This window comes from Euprymna scolopes, chromosome 8 (assembly GCF_053919585.1).
Source record: "Euprymna scolopes isolate OS-2025 chromosome 8, ASM5391958v1, whole genome shotgun sequence".
Classification (NCBI taxonomy): domain Eukaryota; kingdom Metazoa; phylum Mollusca; class Cephalopoda; order Sepiida; family Sepiolidae; genus Euprymna; species Euprymna scolopes.
The window spans coordinates 68,235,962-68,252,533 of record NC_136489.1 but is presented as its reverse complement, the minus strand read 5'-3'; the positions used below and the strand labels follow the sequence as shown (position 1 = coordinate 68,252,533).

The 16,572-nt window shown below is 33.9% G+C and overlaps 1 protein-coding gene and 1 pseudogene across 1 annotated transcript in view; one reads left to right on the top strand and one right to left on the bottom strand.

Annotated features, from left to right (window-relative positions):
• Positions 1-14,100, top strand: part of LOC145283601 (alpha-1A adrenergic receptor-like) — a 99,944-nt gene extending 85,844 nt beyond the window's left edge. The window contains exon 2 of the mRNA XM_080132539.1: positions 13,024-14,100. Within this exon, the coding sequence (XP_079988665.1) occupies positions 13,024-13,955 (932 nt within the window). The 3' untranslated portion in view covers positions 13,956-14,100. The remainder of the gene's footprint in view (positions 1-13,023) is intronic.
• A 2,094-nt stretch (positions 14,101-16,194) lies between these two features.
• LOC145284325 (U2 spliceosomal RNA) lies at positions 16,195-16,332 on the bottom strand (annotated as a pseudogene).
• Positions 16,333-16,572: the final 240 nt, after the last annotated feature.

Below are 16,572 nucleotides of genomic sequence, written 5' to 3'. Positions count from 1 at the left end.
TATACAGGGTGACCAAAAAAAAACGTTACATCTCCATTATTTATCCACCGATTGCCCTTATTTTATAGGACATGGCAGAATCAACGACGCGAGTACACCAGGACCCCAGTGGGAGCTGGGACAAAGAATACACTGTGTTAAATTTCATTCGGACAAAACATGAAGAAACGGGGCCTAATTGGAGTTGGGGCCCGTTTTTGGGGGGTCACGCTGTATCTATTATATAGAGCTGAACGTCTGTGTGTGGTGTGTGTGTGTGTGTGTGTGTGTGTGTGTGTGTGTGTGTGTGTGTGTGTGTGTGTGTGTGTGTGTGGTCACGAATAGGCTCCTATATAGTTGACTATTACAGAAAACTGACCACATATAATGATAGATGTATCGAGACACAGGAATAAGTATGTTTGATCTGGCATAATGATGATTCATTAAAATTGTGGGGTCTTCGTACGCGCCTGGTCCACAAAGTATGGAAATAAAAATTTAAAAATCAATAAAAAAACGTTTACAAGTATTTTTGATATAGATGTAAATAATAATACTTTGATAAGTATGTTTTAACTTAAATAGGGATGGTATAATAAAATTGTGGGGTCTGGGTTCGCGCTTGGCCTCCATGAAATGGAAATAGGCACAAACTTTAATAAAGACTTTTCATATCTATCTGCGTAAGTATACTTTAATAATTATGTTTCAGTTTGAAGAAATCTGGTATAATAAAATTATAAGGTGTTCGTTCGCGCATAACCTCTATAGAATGGAAATATGTCACAAAGTTTAACAAGGATTTTTAATATAGATCCACAGAATATTGTGATAAGTGTTTCAGTGTAAACAGGTATGGTATAATAAATTATGGGGTTTATCTATTTTATTTTTACTTTCATCATATTTTGCTTTTGTTTTGATACCCCCAAATTCGAAACTATCTCTTTACAACCCTTCCTTTTAATAACCTATCATATTTTCATAAATCAGAGTCCATTTTCTGTAGGCTATTTTTGAACCCAGTCAACAACGGGTACTTTTGCTAGTATTTATATAAAAGTTATATATATATATATATATATATATATATATATATATATAAATGTTATATAAATATAAAATATAACTTTTAGAAATAATATTTTATTAACATTAAGAAAATTCTAAGCAAATCGATCAACGTTTCAATATTAACACGCTTGTTCGCGTCCTAAAAATTTTAGAACGTATTAGCGTTGAAAGGTTTATTGATCCGCATAAGATTCTTCTAATGTTAATATAATTTTTTTTCATAAAAGCTCTACTCACATATTGAGTGCTTTTAAAAAAATGTTCTTAAATTTAACGTAAATCATGGCCGATTCTAATTTTTTGATCTTTAAAACAATAATTATTCCAGAAAAAAGCCGATGACAGACAATGACAGTGCTCATATGGCGCCAACAAAATTGAAAAACTTTGCCCAGAGCATTTTAAATCTTTTAATATCAAGAGTAAACTTCCTGAAAGGTTTAACGAATATGTGCGAAAAGCCTTACGAAGGGATGTTTACAGTAATGTATCAACAAAATAAATAAATTGAATTCTGAGAATCAATGTTATATCTGGGTCTGGAATTTATAATCCATTCAATGCACTCTTATGTTGTAAATGAAAAACTTCTAATAAATAAATAAATAAATAAATATGTTCTTCATTTTTTATTGTCCGAAAAAATTAAAAGAATCGTGTTGGAATCAGAAATTAGGTTAAAATTTTCCCGATTCCGATATCAATTCCCGATTCTGATTCCCGATCGATTAATCGTCCAAACACTAATATATATATATATATATATATATATATATATATATATATATATATATATATGTGTGTGTGTGTGTGTGTGTGTGTGTGTGTGTGTGTGTGTGTACTAGCACGCCGCCCGAGGTTTCTTAGTCGTAAAGTACGCTTAAATATAATTTAATTCATGCAAAGTCGTATTTATAATTATAAAAGTAATTCTCTATTGATTACTATATTGTACCTAATATATAGTAAGAATTCCAACAGTTTAAAAAGTATATAACTTGGATGTCATCAGCTAGAATCGGAATAAATACATTTAGCTCTCCGGCGGTATTCGCTGCAATATTATGTACGGATAGAAGAATATCAAATCTATAAAAATTAACGTAATTTTTCGCATGCTCAAAAGAATACTTTATGTTGACTTACGCCAAGTTCCAATTTTCAATTTTTATCCTTTAGCAACTATTTTTACGGCTACAAACTAAATCAAATTTGTTCCAGATGCGAATCCCCTATATATCAAGTTTCAAGTCTATAGATTAAGAAAGCACAGAGTAGTTTGGTTGAAACCGTTTCCTGTAGGATCCATCGACCACTCCGTCATATCAGTTAAGATAAAAACGAAATGTAAGAAGCCCCCAGACGTACCCCTCCATCGTACTGTATACCGATACTCTATGGCTGACTGGAATAGCTTCCGTACATTCATATCTGATTTACCTCTGCACTCCATGTTTAAAAAGGAAGTGTCCTCTATAGTATCAGATCTGACCGAATAGTTAATTGTAGGCATAGACCAATTTATAACATCTAAAGAATTCCAACAAAAACCTAACAGCCAGCCATGGTTCTCCCCAGAATGTGCTGCTGCTATCGCGCACAGAAATCACTTTTTCCATAGCTACCAACGTAATAGATGCACTGAGACTAAAGCTGCTTTCAGGTCTGCCAGCAACCACTGTAAAAGAGTAATAAAAAATGCAAGAGAGCTATATGCCCAGTCTGTTAAATCCAAGGTAGCTGATCAGCGGCTTGGATCCCACCAGTTTTGGCAAATAACAAATAGGATCCTGAACAGAAGTGTGCGTTCTATCCCAATCATTATCAATGGACCAGAGGTCATCTCGTCAGCGTCAGACAAGGCCAAACTATTTGCAAAGAACTTTGCAGCTAATTCTACCCTATGCGACGAAGGCCATCAACTCCCCATATTTCCTCCTATAACACAGAACAAGCTAGGTAACATACACATATCCGTGCATGAGGTCGCCAAGCTAATAAAGAACCTAGATTCCAGTAAAGCAACTGGCCCTGACGGCATCCCAATTATAGTGCTAAAAAAGCTTCAACCAGAACTTGCTCCCATACTTACGAAACTATTTAAGCGCTGCCTTAAGGAGAAGTGCTTTCCGACTCCCTGGAAGACCTCATCAGTTTGCCCTGTATTTAAGAATTCAGGTGATAAGTCATCTCCCTCTCAGTACAGACCAATAAGTCTCCTGTGTGTTATGAGTAAGTTGCTAGAATCCATATTAAATAGAGAAATAGTTAACCACCTCGACAGGAATAACCTTCTTAGTTATACATAATATGGTTTCCGCTCTGCAAGATCTACCGCAGATGTGCTGACGGTTATATCTCACAGGATTAGCGAATCTCTTGACAAAGGCTTCCTTTCTATGGCAATTGCTCTTGACATATCAAAGGCCTTCGACAAGGTATGGCATAAGGGTCTACTTCACAAGATTTCCAGCTACGGTATAACTGGAAATGTTTTCTCAATCATTAAATCATTTCTCTCCGATAGGCTCATAAGAGTAGTGGTAGATGGACAAAAATCGGAGACCTTCAATATAAATGCTGGAGTCCCTCAGGGGTCAATCCTGGGCCCAACTCTCTTCCTGATCTACATCAATGACCTCCCTAAACACATACTTAAATCATTCGTTGACATCTATGCTGATGACACGACCATCTACGGCAACACATCAAAGGCTGTAAATGACAAAGTTCTCTCTGATTCTCTCTCCTCTGATCTCGAGCGCGTGGTTCAGTGGGGGAAGATGTGGTTAGTTACCTTTAATGCATCCAAAACCAAACTCCTATCCTTACATCATCAACGCTCTGATCCCCAGCTGGCATCAATTGGGATGGATGGCTCTCGTCTGGGTGAGGCCCCGTGTTTTGACAAGCTTCTGGGTTTGACCTTTACTCCTGATCTGAAATGGAACACGTACATCAAGTCTGTTGCCAAGGTCGCTGAAAAGATGGTGGGATCCTTCTACCGCTCCAGAAGATATCTCACTACTGATGCAATTCTCTATCTATATAAAAGCCAAGTACGTCCAAGCGTGGAATACTGTTGCCATATCTGGGCAGGAGCTGCTATAAACAGTCTGTCCTGCCTTGACAGAGTACAAAATAGACTTCGTGACTTAGTGGGGCATGCCCTTTTCTCTACCCTGAAACCTCTCTCACACAGAAGAGACGTTGCGAGCCTATCCTTTTTTTATCGTTATTTCCATGGCAGGTGCTCGTCTGAACTCCAATCTCTGGTCCCCCCTCGCCAATCTTTCACGAAAAACACCCGTCTAGCTGAATCCACTGTGAAAAATTTCCCCCACTCTATATCTGTGCCTAAATCAAAACGCGGATTCCATGAACAAAGCTTCTTTCTTAGAAGTGCACGCCTGTGGAACTCTGTTCCGTCTGCCTGCTTCCCTCCGGACTACAACTCGGATGTCTTCAAGTCCAATGTTAACAAATTCCTAATGAACCGCCCCCTTAATTAAACACTTCATCAAATCTCCACACTAACGTAATGTACTTGCAATAAACCTTAACCCTGAGTGGCTTCCGGGCCTTGATAAGTGGTGATCATTGTGTAAACAAAAACAAAAAAACATACAAATGCACATATATATATACACATATATATATATATATATATATAGAGAGAGAGAGAGAGAGAGAGAGAGAGAGAGAGAGAGAAAAGAACAACCCGTATTATGTGTTCATCAACGTTTCGTCTTTATTTCGAGACTTCCTCTGGATGAATGGGATTAAGAAACAAAAAATACCAGTACAAAATATTTGAAAATGTTTCACGTGCAAAGTGTGACGCTATTCTATTTCAGAAAAACGGAAAAAGACGTTGGAAATTCAAAAAGGAGGGGGGCGTGCCTTGTTAAAGAGAGGGAAATTTTAGTGACGTCGTATAGTCGTTAATGTAATTTTAACAGATATGAATGCAGTTAATATTCTTACTGGAGAGAAATATATCTGTTGAAATTCAATAGAAAAATAGAACAGCGTCACACTTTGCACGTGAAACATTTTCAAACATATATATATATATATATATATATATATATATATATATATATATATATATATATATATATATATATATATATATATATATATATATACTCCTATAAACTTGATTTTTTGTGTATTGATATTCATATTCATGCATTATATGTTCAGACAATGATTACAACAAAAATGTTTTTTTTAAGTTCTGCACGTCTTTGTTTGCGTCTTTGTTTGCGTTTTTGTTTACTTCCAAGTTCTGCTCCACAATCAGTTCCCTGAAAAAGTCCTTTCTGGTTAACGTCTACTCTCGGCGTATTTAGGCCAATTTTTGTGAATTTAGCTGTTTTTATTTTAAAAGAATGTTGGTCTTTGTGGCCCCCTTTTTTCTCCTTTTTTTTTTCTTTTCTTTTTTGCTTGCACTTTGCGACTTTCGGGTTTATAGGCAAATATTTATAATAGCGCCAACTCCAAAGCATTCGACTTTTATACATTTAAACTTAAAACGCACTTTCTGGTGATCTTTTTTTTTTTTGTTTTGTTTTGTTTTTCCCCCTGATATAACAAAACTATATTTTTCAGTACGGTAACATAGGTGCATAAGTATAAAAAATCGACTGGAAATGTGCAAAATTGTAAAATAAAAGGTCATATATATATATATATATATATATATATATATATATATATATATATATATATATATATATATATATATATAACCAGCATGAGTTACTAGAGTAATAATATTACTAACATGCGCAGTTGGCTTTGCACATCCGATAATGCATGAGAATCCATGTAATACACCTGTTCCCTTCCTTGAACCGAATGTTACTATTTCCATTTTTCTTTTAATTCCTATAATTCACAGTTTTCAAGAAAATACCATTAAATGTCCTTCTGATTGTGCATATATGAACGAAGCTTTACGGGTTTTATATTATTTTTTAAATTTCTCTTCATGGCAAATTAATACGAAAACCATCGAATCTCTCATAAGATTTTTCTCGAGAAATGTTGTATTTGATCTTGATATGGAGCCTTGTTTACGATTGCGTCACCAGACGGACAGACAGATTCACCATATTTATAATGTAGTTGTAAGATTTATTTTGAGTTAGGTGCCAAATGTAATGTTACCTTGAGGTATGAAGATGTTGTTGGCCGGATTTCAGAAGTGGATACTTTTATTATAACCTGAATGAAGCAGAGTCGTGTTGCATACTTGTCTGGCTTCACTGTGCCATTATCAAAGGCACACATGGCAACCACTTCCGCTTCTCTTCGGGTTCATATACATAATATAATAAGATAAAACTGAGGTATTTATTGATCTGGTTCCAGAACATCAATTTCCAAAACACTGACTAGAATGCCCTCTAGATACCCATGCCCTTTCCCTCTTTACCGTTGATTCACTAGTAAAAAAGATATATGTCTCTTAATTTTGTGCTAGGTGACAGTAACATGTCTTCCTCTGAACTTTCGCTGATCACGGGTAATCACTTTCCTCGCCTATATAACAGTCAATGCATAGCCTCCGTTTCTTTGGGCATTATTCTGATGTTTATTCGTACAAATGTGCAAAATTCGGGCATAGTTCGATGTCAAATCGTTTTGGAGAAACACAATCTTTGTTTTAACTATGTAATACTACTTAATTCATATTTTAAATAAGATCGTAAAGAAATTAAAGGAGAGGATAAATCGATTCGTCTGAGCGATGATGTGTGCGAGACCTTTTCTACTCTTTAAACAATAAAAAAGAAAATGTGGCGTCGCTAAGAACAGTGAGTGGGTATCCTTTTCACTTTCTTAATGTGGCATCACTGACAGGAGAGGGGTAGATATTTTTAAAGCTAGGCATACACTCTTTTCTCTATCTAAGACCTTGATTACACTTCGTCGGTATATATTCCTTTCTAGTAATTAAATATAAATTAATTTGCTACAATTGAAAATTAATTAACAAACATTGAAAGCATGTAATTTTTCCGTTTTTCTTTTTAAAAATCACTAATAATTAGTTACTGTTAAAAAACATATATATATATATATATATATATATATATATATATATATATATATGGAGAAAATAGGACAATAAAATTAGGAACCGATATCACCAAACATTAATTTATTATGAACTGTTTAAAAGGGCATTCAGATAAGTGTCTTTTTGTCTTTTATCTGTATTATGTATAAAGTATTTCCAAATATTGTGTTGTGTTACTGATTTGAATAATAGATATTTAATTTTATAGTAATATATAAATTGAAAAGAAAACTTCGCATTTATTAACCCTAATAATAGCTTTGTTTTACGTTAGTACGACCATCTCTAGCTACCACTATTTTATTTTATTGTTTGTATCTCTTTATATATGTATTTCTGTATCCCTGTTTCTATCTCCTCCCCTTCCTTTTCCACTTTCTCCTATATTTTCTCTATTCTTTCTTTCCTTCTTTTATTATTGTCTCTTTTTAATGATCCTAAGTATTTCATAGTGACCTATATTTTTAAATATTACCTATATATATATACATATATATATATATATATATATATATACTACCCTACCGAATCACCCTAATATGTTGTACCTACTTATAATTACTTTTTACAATATTATCCTATTTCTTAATTCTCGTTTCATTTCGAAATTTTATTAAGCAAATTTTTTTCTATATTTGTATTTTGCATAATTCTGGTTTTTCTCCTCTTCTGATGAGAATCATTTAGCTTCGAAGTGCCATGACCTAAAGAGTTTTTTTTCTAAAATTTACCCTTAGCTTTTCCTTGTTGTTCTGACGATATAATAAAGTTATATATAACTTTTATTCCACATTTTTCATTTAATATTATTGTTTTTGCACCCCTTGATAGTTTTGAGTTTTTATTATCTTGATAAGTTTTGATTTGTTAAAGATTTACTCTTTGATAACATTATTGTATATCTATTTATGTATACATGTATAATTAAATGAATGGGGTCACCAACAATTTCTGTGTGTTTATATGCTTGTTTTATTATTTAAGAATTTCATTTTTTTCCAATTATTGAAATAAGTTTAACGTATTTCAGACGATTTTTACGTTCTAATCAGAAAATGTGTAGCAAAGTAGTTTCATTAAAGCTATTCTGAGAATAAATGTTCTCCTCGCGAAGTAGAACATATCTTTAAATTGTTCTTTCTTCTAAATCAAGTGTAGCCAACCCTCGGTTTGGTTGGAGTCATATTAGATTTATTGAGTGGAAATCGGGTGATGGAGGCGTAAATGTTGTATATTTTCTTTTTTATTCCCATTTGTGTTGAGGTGTGTGTGTGCACATGTGTTTGTTTTTCTGTGGTTACTTTGTTTCATTTTTTTTTTAATTAATTTCCTTCCTTTGAAAATTGTAACGCTGGGTATGGGGCAGCCAAACCAGCTGTCAATATTTCCTTGCTTTTTATTGAAACCAACCGAGAGCTCTTTTTAGTATCCTCGTTGTTCCCTGCAATTGTTTGGATCTCTTTTGCGCTTGGTTCATCAAGAATATTAGTTAGGTAGGACTTCAGGTTCTTCTTCATAAGCATTGCGGCACATATAATAACTGGAATGATTGATATCTCTCTAAGATTCCAGTTTCTTTTCATATCATACATGATATTTGGTCGGACCTCCATCATTAGGAACACTCACTTCAACCACGGTTGCAACTCTCTCTCTGACTTATTCCATATAACTATGTCATGTTTCACAGCATGTGCGTGCGTGTGTTTTGGTAGGCATGCGTGTGTGTTTTTGGAGAGTGCGTGTGTGTGAGTCTGATATATATTTGCATAAACACCATACAAACACGCCCACGTATTATGTTTCATTCTCATACATAGACGCAAATAAATTATTTCTTGTTATTCAATTAATTATGAAATATAGATTATATTTTCATAGTTTTAATAAGCTATTCTAGTGTTTGATGTTGCAGAGAAACTTTTTTAATTTTTAATTTATTTCTTTGTTTTAATTTCTGTTTTAGTCTGTTAAGACATCAATAATATTTTATATTGGAAATAATCATAATTTAATAGCTAATTATAATATCTTGGATATTGTTATTTTTTGTAAGATTTAATTTAGTATTTTCTAGATTGCTTTTGGCTTATGCTATCATATAGAATTTTTTTATTTATACTATACACCATTGATTAAAACTCGTTTGTTTATAATTAAAATATAGCGATATTCATGAATACAGATAAAATAAGACGAAATAAAAATAAAAGTAAAATAAAGTTTTCCTTAAAGCTGTTGGTCTAATAGTAACGATTGACTGATATTGTTTAATGTGTTACTTTAGAGACAAAGAGAATTTTGCGGCTGTGTTTGTGCGCTTCAATGTGTTGGTTCTGATTTACATGTGTGGGTATAAACATCCATACGCGCGTGTGTATGAGTGTGCTTTGCATTTTGTTTGTTTGCGTGTTAATATTAAGCTTTGTTCAAATCGGAAGTAAATTTTGTTATGTGAGAGTAAGTAAAAGTAATTATCGGTTTGTAAGATTGGCATTATTCTGAAGTTATTTCCGCTGTATGCATGTACGTGTTATAAAACATACAGGAATCTGTTTTCTGCGATTCTTCTATTGCTATTGTAAGACCACTCTATTACTGATGTTTTTGGTAGTTTTTATGTAGGTTGTGTCACATGCTGCGCATTTTAGTGCATACACTACATTTCTGGACGTGCAGTCTAGATCGTTTCTTATTTTGAATGTTTGGCTTTTGAATGCGTATGTGTTTCTCCTATACTACTATGCCACACACTTCACATCGCTATTTATTGCATTTTGTAACCCCTTTGTGGTGTGTTGATTGAGTTTGGATGAGGTTAGAAAGTTTTTTTGGTTTGGGGGTTGACGTTTATATTTATTTTTTTTTTTTTTTTTGTTGTTGTTGTTGTTGTTGTTGTTGTTGTTTAGTTTGTCGTCTTTGCTGAGTATGACAAGTTTTTGTTCAAACAACCTGGAACTGTTTATAGAGATAACAAAATAATTTTACTTTTAATGAGAATATCGTTCAAATATGCCACCGTGAAATTCAACCAAGCCAATATGGTATCCACTATTTGTTGAAACAAACTGTTTTTAATCTGCATAATTGTTTGTGTGTATTGATTGTTAAATATTTTGTTTTGAATATTCGGCAACATTCACTTCCAAATACGTTTCTGACAGACACATTATTGTTTCTCTATTTAGTTTAGAAAATATATTTTCTGAGGTACGAAGTGGGTAACCATTGTAATCTATACAATCATTTAAACCAATTGAAAAATCAGCACATACTCTCAACTTATTATTCCCGCTTTAACATACACTGATGGAACTCCTCAATTAGAATAAACAACTTTTTCAATCAGTTTGATGTTTTCCAGTCTCTCTAATTAGTTTTCACTGAGTTTTAATAACGACAACGGCACCTTTATTTTTTGGTTTGAAAACTGGCTTAACTTTGTCTAATGTAATTTCAGTTTGCTTACAGAATTCAAGTCCCTCTGAAGATACTTCTTTACATTTCTTTTTATTTTATTTGCGAAATTTTCTGATTGGATCGCTTTTGGTCGTATTTACACCTCTGCGAAAGTCTTCATCAGCATTTCTCATAGGTTGAAGGTTATTTATAGAAAATAAATTAGTTGTACGTCCGGTTAACTCGTAAACTTTCGTTTTATGTGTTTTATTCCCTGAATTTTCATTTTCTGAATTTTAATCGTACGCCCTTGGCTATTCTATTCGTACATTTCAACTTAGTTCGACGTATTTTTCCAAGTTACTTCGTCAATTAATGACGGATCACTTCCGGTGTCCAATAAGTATTTAAATTTACTTCCATTTATTTTCACGTTCATATATTTTCTTTTGACATAGTTATTACTTTCTTTTTAAGATGCGATTGAATAAAATCTTTCCTAATTTTTTTCATTTCTTTGCTTATATAATCTTGATGTATGTTCTTCCGGTTACCAACATAACCATTTTTGGTTTTGAATAAACAGACATAAATAGTCTGATATTTTTCCTCTGCCTACTGTACAGTTATATATTATTTTCGTTTGGACTTGTTTCTAACCCGCTATTTCTTCACTTTTAATACCTTTATTATCTTGTTTTCAATTTATTAAATTTTTGACACTCACCAGTAACCTTTTATAAAGTTATATTCGTATCATTCTCTATCATTGACAATAGTCTAGCACGAATTTATTTTTCGTTCTTTGGTGTTAATCCTTGAACAAAAATTAAATATTTAAACATGTCCTTTTATCTCATTCATTTTAAATAATTCGCACTGGGAGTTAACGCTTCCTTCATCGTTTTCTTCTTGCTTTTTAATGTTGAGACATGTGTAGCGAGTGTGGGAAATGTTATCACTTTTACCAAAAATCTTGCACAAAATATCTACAGTTTCCTCAAAAGAAACCACTTCCGGTTCTTTCAGTTGAATATAATTTTAATATTTTGCGCTTTCTTTTGTGTCCGTTTTTCTATAGTAACAGTTTGGTTTTCTCTTCATCCAACCAAATATTACAATTGAATTCAACAAGTGAATTTGAGATACCCTTAGCTGAAAATATTATCGAACTTTTTCTTTGTTCGCGTTGGATTTGTAAAATATTTTCTAGAATGTTCTGCTGCTAGAACATCATCTTGAAGGTTTAAATGTTATTAATTTTGTTGTTGTTCAAAGTTTCGTTGCTTTTTAATTATTGGTAGTATCGCAAATTTAACAATTCAGTTTGTTTTTGAATCGCATTGCTTAGGTATTACACTTTTTTCTGTTGTTTATTTGTCCGTTTTTCTTTTTGTTTTTTTAGCATTATCCATGATGATAATGATTTTTATTTCCCCAATACCATTCTTTCTAAGGAAGATATCGAGTACTTACGAGGGACCACGTGAAGGTTGCCAACATTCCTAAATGAAAGTGTTTCTGTGAAACTGAATGTGTTCGAACTTGACAGACCCGGGTTGTGGTCCGCATCCTTAACCACTGAACCATCATCACCCTGTTATTGCTGCACTACGCTACACAATTTTTTGAAAACTTCACCAACTATTCCATGTCATGTTTATACCAATATTACAAATATTTAACTGCTTACTTTAAACAATAATTTGTCACTTAAACAAAAAAAAGTCCTTTTTTGTCGTGAGCTCTCTAAACCTTCCTGACATCACTATTATCAACCAATATTTGTTATCTTATTTGTTGTTGCTTCTCAGACCTTTCTACATTCTTGTTGTTCACTGTCGTGTTATTTCGGGAGCTATTTCAAAAAAGTTCTATTCGTAACGTAGTCGTTATATCAAAGAAACAGAAGACAGAAAAAACTCGACTCTTTTTTTTTACCAGAGCCTTTATAGATGGTATTTCCAACAACGTCATTTTTTTTAAATATTTAAACAGTACATTTCGCCTTTTCCGGCTGTGTGTGACATCACTTATACGTCTCGAACGCATCTCTTTCTCCGAAGACGTCTCAAACACGTGCTTCTTTGAACATCTGCACGTCTCAAACACATACTTCTCTCGTTGTTTCGAAGATCTCTTCTCCGAAGACATGTGTTATTTTATCTCTGCTGTGATGTCACTTGCATATTTTTATGCTGCTGCTGCTCCTAACGCCAGCAGCTCTGTTACTTATTTGTCAACTACTGAATACAGTGTTCTTTTTTCTTGGTTAATTCTTTCGAATTCTCTAAAGCATGTGTCATTCCAATTTGGTAGAAATGTATCGAGTAGTTTTATAGCCTATACGTATCATAATATAAATACATACGTATTATAATATAAATATATAAAATATTTATGAAATTTGAAATTTTGCTAAAACTATTTTGAAGGATGCATTGTAAAATAACTTCTTTTTTTTATCTTTTCAGGTGCTTTGTGTGAGGCTTGTCAAATACCGGACTTGATGTTCAAGATTATTTTTTGGCTTGGTTATTGCAACTCAACGATGAACCCCGTCATCTACGCGTGCTCCAGTAAGGAATTCAAGAGAGCTTTCAAGAGGATTTTACAGTGCCAACTCCGAAGACGACCTCGCTCGTTCTTGCAGGAACCGTGCGTGGCGTCTTCCGTGGCTGAGCTGCACACGACGCCTAATACACGCCAGCTCGTTCGAAGCTTTTCCAGGAAGTTCAGAAAGCAGCAGATCACACTTCGGAAGAAAGCCGAGAACTCGCTGAAAAGAGGTGGCTCTTTGGGGGGTAAGACGATCTTTCGGCAGCGGCTGACAGAGGAATCGCCACTTAAGGACAATCTTTGCCCCGAGTCGCCTATCCCATCCCTTCGACTGTTTCACAAGAAGCGGAAAGAACTTAGCGAACTCAGCCTCCGTCAGGCGGCAGTGGCGGCCACGGTGGCGGCTTCGGAAGGGGAGGAAGATGTAGAAAAGGAGGAGGGGGAGGAAGAGGAAGAAGGAGGAGGAGGCGAAGAAGAAGAAGAGGAGGAGGAGGGGGAAACAGGGGAGCGTCGTCCGTGTAGGAACAGTGATTATATCTCATCGGAGGACGAAAAGTCTGATAATCTTGAAGAAGTGATGACCGACTTGACCGAATCCATAGACGCAAGCAAGCTTTTCAACAATGGAAGCCGCTTCTCAGATGATGAGGATGAAGAGGACTATCTAAATACCGTGCTGACAAAACGATGCGGCGAACAGCTTGCGAAACCGTTCCGCTTAGAAAACACGTTTGTCGTGCCGAAAATCGTTATTCAATGGGATTCGGACTCCGAAGGCAGCAAAATCGAAGACATTCGAAGCACCGCGTATACTACACAGAATGTAGTCGGCAGGACAGAGGTATAACATAGCCTAAATATTTAGCTATCCATTAGTATTGGCATCTTTCTCATACATTCATACACACACTTTCTCAAACATGCATCTGCAGTAATATACACAAACACACACACATATACACACATTTATATATATATGTGTGTGTGCGTGTGGCTAACGATTATTACAGAGCCAATTCTCTGTTGAATATTATATTGTACCTAATGTATAGTGATTTCAGAAGTTTAAAAAATGACTTGCGTGCCATCAGCAAGAATCGAAACTAAAACATTTATCGCCCCTGTCGCGTGACCTACGTGAGATAGGTGAGAAATATTTAATATTAAACGACTCGAAGAAATAAATTGAGTTTGGACATGCGTATAAAGAAGTAAAAATATGTTGGCAAGTTGAAATGAACAATTTGCTTTTCAACTTGCAGATATATGTCTGTACGCATTAATCATTCATACAAAACCATTATGAAGCATCCTTGGTGTGTGAATTTCCCGTTAACGTCAGTGTTATGTTATCAGTAGTTTAAGAGTTTATCGGTTAAATATTTATACACAGAGAGAAAGACAGACATGCACACACATACATCTTACTGTTTTACTTATACAGATAATACTTAAATGATTACATATTATTTATTCATATACAAACAGGCCTGCTTCGTTTTCTTTGAAGACTCGTCAGTTTAGATTTAACTAACCGGCCTACATGTCAACGAACCAATGAAGGGTTTAGCAACAACGTTGTTAACCGATTAGCCAGTAAGTCAGCTGCGATCGAAACATGTAAATACGGCTTTAGTACAAACTCTAAAGTGTCCAATCAAGTTGAGAGAACTCTAGCATTAATACCTGGACGATGTAATTATGTTCCCGTCCGAGTGCTCTCCCTTTATTAAGGAAGCATTTGCAATCATCATTATAATCATCATCATATCATATGAATCTGAAGACTCTGTTGTTGGCATTGGCTTCCCTGATATTTATTCTAGTCTGAATTCTTTCATGAAAGATATCAAGTACTTACGAGAAGGACCAGGTGAAGGTTGCTAACGTCCTTAGTTAAAGTGGGTTTTATGTGGAAAATTGAATTCAAGCTTGGGACACCCAGATTGTCAGTCCGTATCGTTAACCACTGAATCGCCGTCACCTTCCAGCATTTACAACAATGCTCAAATATCATTTATTCATTTATAGACACGCCTGTTTATTCGGGATTTATTTTTTAAAATTATAATTATGTTTTCAAAAATATCCTAAACGATGGTATTCAATGAATATCCTAATAGCGGTTGCTCAATATTGTTAATAGAGAATTAATAAAATTGCGGCATATATAAAGAATATACGATAATATATAATATAAATATATAAGAATATATAAGAAAAGATATTCAAAACGGGCATACTAATTTGTTTATTGTCTCTTGTATGTTCAACTGAAAATCAATTCACCCTTAAATATGAACTTTACAAAATAATTTTCTTATTAAAGAGTAAAACATTGTGTAATATAATACGATGCTTCAAATTACCTATAACAATAAAAAATGTAAACAAGCCGAGCTTGCATTTCATATAATTCGTCGCTAGGATAACTGTAACTGACAAGATAAATACCTCTGCCCGTTACAAAATAACTGTATGCTTGATGATGTAGTATATACATTAAATGTATATTAAGAAGCCATCTAAGCCATATGTTCTCTTGCATGTAAAGCTGGGCATCATAATTATCCAGATGAACATATAATAACAAATAAACCCGTTTGTCCATATCTTTGTTTCTTATATATATTCTTTATATATTCCTCACCTTTATGTATGTATACTTATATATATATATATATATATATATATATATATATATATATATATCCGTGTGTGTATATTTATTATTGCTTATGAAGTCTAATTTTTTAAGTTGTCGCTCAATAGATATTAAATTTTAACTCCAGAGCATATGTAATTAAGGCCGATAGCCATTAGTCGCGTGCTCTTGTGTAATGAATGAATGCGTGAATGTAGGATTGACATGAAATTCTTAAAGATAAACTAAAATGACCGAAAAATGGGCTGAAATGACTTAAATAAATAAAAAGTAAATGACTTAGAATGACTTTAATGAACTTAAAGATGAATTGAATGACCTTAAGAATGACTTGAACGCTTAAAAAACACTAGAATCCTTCAAAAACACTTTGAATGATCTGGAGAATGACTTGAATGGCTTTGAGACTGACTGGTTGTAAAGTGGGTGATCATTTTACATTAAATTAATACAGAAAAGTGATCCTCCCACTTTATATCACAAAGTTACAAACATAAGTATAGCATGGAGTAAGAACAGATACTACATTTTGATCTTGGCCAAAAGGCAAAGAAAAGCTTAAAAGCCTAAGAACAGTATCTATTAAGAACAGACCTTTGATCTTAACCAAAAAGGTCAAGCATAAAAGTGTTACGGACAGACCGTCAGACCGACCGACCGACCGACCGACAGAGTGACTTATAGAGTCGCTTGCACACGACTAATAAGCTATATTAAAATTAAATTTAGATTGACCTTATTTTTATATTTTTCGGTTAAAATCCTAATTCTTTACGGTCCGTTTCGTTATCGTTTCGAC